General features: G+C 39.1%; 2 protein-coding genes across 2 annotated transcripts in view; one reads left to right on the forward strand and one right to left on the reverse strand.

Annotated features, from left to right (window-relative positions):
- kansl3 (KAT8 regulatory NSL complex subunit 3) overlaps positions 1-2,297 on the forward strand; it is a 340,892-nt gene that overhangs the window by 308,098 nt on the left and 30,497 nt on the right. The gene's annotated exons all lie outside the window — the stretch shown is intronic.
- Positions 1-2,297, reverse strand: part of LOC117944264 (phosphatidylethanolamine-binding protein 4) — a 75,263-nt gene that overhangs the window by 71,158 nt on the left and 1,808 nt on the right. Inside the window, exon 3 of the mRNA XM_034870922.1 lies at positions 1,557-1,683. Within this exon, the coding sequence (XP_034726813.1) occupies positions 1,557-1,683 (127 nt within the window). The remainder of the gene's footprint in view (positions 1-1,556; positions 1,684-2,297) is intronic.

Below are 2,297 nucleotides of genomic sequence, written 5' to 3' on the forward strand. Positions count from 1 at the left end.
CCCCCCCCCCTAGAGGTTTCTCTGTAGAACTCTCCCTACAGGTTTCTCTATAGAGCTCTCCCTACAGGTTTCTCTATAGACCTCCCCTACAGGTTTCTCTATAGAGCTCTCCCTACAGGTTTCTCTATAGACCTCCCCTACAGGTTTCTCTATAGAGCTCTTCTACAGGTTTCTCTATAGAGCTCTTCTACAGGTTTCTCTACAGACCTCCCCCTACAGGTTTCTCTATAGAGCTCTTCTACAGGTTTCTCTATAGAGCTCTTCCTACAGGTTTCTCTATAGACCTCCCCTACAGGTTTCTCTATAGAGCTCTTCCTACAGGTTTCTCTACAGACCTCCCCCTACAGGTTTCTCTACAGACCTCCCCCTACAGGTTTCTCTACAGACCTCCCCCTACAGGTTTCTCTATGCGAGATGACCACCATTCAACTGGAAAAAAGGCATATAACCGTTCCAACTCCAGTGACTCTGAAGCTATTCAGTTAAGGTTCATTAAGCTACAAAACTGCCCATTTCCCCTTTAAAGTCAAGTAAAAACAGGTGTTAAACACTGTAACATTTATAAAACTTTAAGCAGATCGGACCATTTCTGACAGTTAATGCCGGAAAGATGTTTTTTACACTTTATTATATTTTCCTGCATTGCGTATTGTTGTACTGACTGGTCCCTTACAGGTATAAAAAAACTAAAAAACAAATAGAATTACTATTCAAAAAAGCTATGAAGGTGTTTTATAAAAAATTTAAAAAACACTCATATTGTCCTAACGTTGTAAATGATATAATTTCTTAAGCTTTAAGAATTTTACAAGTTTCACATATGCTTGTGTTCTAAAGGCTTTTTATGGGCCTGATTACAGGAGTCAGTGAGGTGTCATACACTCATGTGCTGTCAGTAAAGGAAGGTAAATATTGGAATAAATATTGGAATAAATATTGGAATAAATATTGGGATAAATATTGGGATAGCCGACCACGTGCAACAAGGGCGTGCCTCCACGTTTAACACTCATCTCAAACAACGGCACAGAGCAAAACAAGAACTGGGATCAGTTTTAACTTGACATGCTGCGTAGTGTATTTTGATCTCTTCTGCTTATTGTATCTAAATCTTGTTACTTGTAATGTTATGCTTTTATTACCTACAGATGTTAATTAGCATTATTGCTAACTCCGGCACGTTGACATCTTGAATTTCTACTTATGTTCATAGATATTAGTAGAAATTCATTATACTTATGTTCAAGTATTCTGTTCTCTAAATCTCCTCTGTTCTCAGGTTTAAGATATCCTTATGATTATGTTATGAGGATTTCCTTTTAAGAACTGTAAATCTGACGTTCTGATGTACCGATAGGTGTCTTTTATTTAGAATATGTCAAATATATTTGTGTTCTGTGACAGTTCAGTATTATTTAATGAGAAAAAAGTTGTAACATTTCTCTTATATAATAACCCACAGTTGTTTAATTATAATAATTGTGCACGTAAATACTGTCCTACTAGGTCTATTTGATTACTGACACACACACACACACACACACACACACACTTACCTTTTTTGCTCCAGGGAAGTGTATATTTGGCACGGTCCAAACCGTGCTCATCTTTTCTCTAAGGTCCTTGGGAATTACGAGGCATTCATCAACCTCCAGGTCTGGATAGACAACCTCTAGTCCACCACTTCATTGAAAAGACAAAAGATTCTCTGAGAGTCCAGTTGGTTTTACTATCTCAAAAAAAAGCTTCAGCCCTGTTGTCTACAGTCAATCTATGAACATCATTTTTTTTTCAGGACAAAGTGGGCTATTAGAATATTTGTGCTGCAGTGAGGTCACTCGAGTGTTAAAAAAGGTTGTAGGACCCGAAAGACATTGTTGGTTTTTGTTTGTTTTGTGACTGTTATTGCCACTCTTCATTCTAACTCAAACTGGTCTTCAGACACCGCCTACCAAGAGCCTTGGTCTGGGTCTGGGCCTGGGTCTGAGTCTGGGTCTGGGTCTGTCCCAGGTTTCTGCCTAAAAGGAAGTTTTTCCTCGCCACTGTGGCCCTGTTGCTTGCTCCGGAGGAAACTACTAGAACTGTTGGGTCCTTGTAAATTCTGGAGTGTGGTCTAGACCTGCTCTATCTGTAAAGGGTCTCCAGATAACTCTTGTTATGAATTGATACTATAAATAAAATTGAATTGAATTGAATTTCAGAATGCATAGTATCCTGAACCATGAAATAACTGGGCTTTAAAAATGGGAATCTGCCTGCTTCTATGGGAATTTAACGTAGGGGGGGGGGGGGGGGGG

This window comes from Etheostoma cragini, chromosome 5 (genome assembly GCF_013103735.1).
Source record: "Etheostoma cragini isolate CJK2018 chromosome 5, CSU_Ecrag_1.0, whole genome shotgun sequence".
Classification (NCBI taxonomy): Eukaryota; Metazoa; Chordata; class Actinopteri; order Perciformes; family Percidae; genus Etheostoma; species Etheostoma cragini.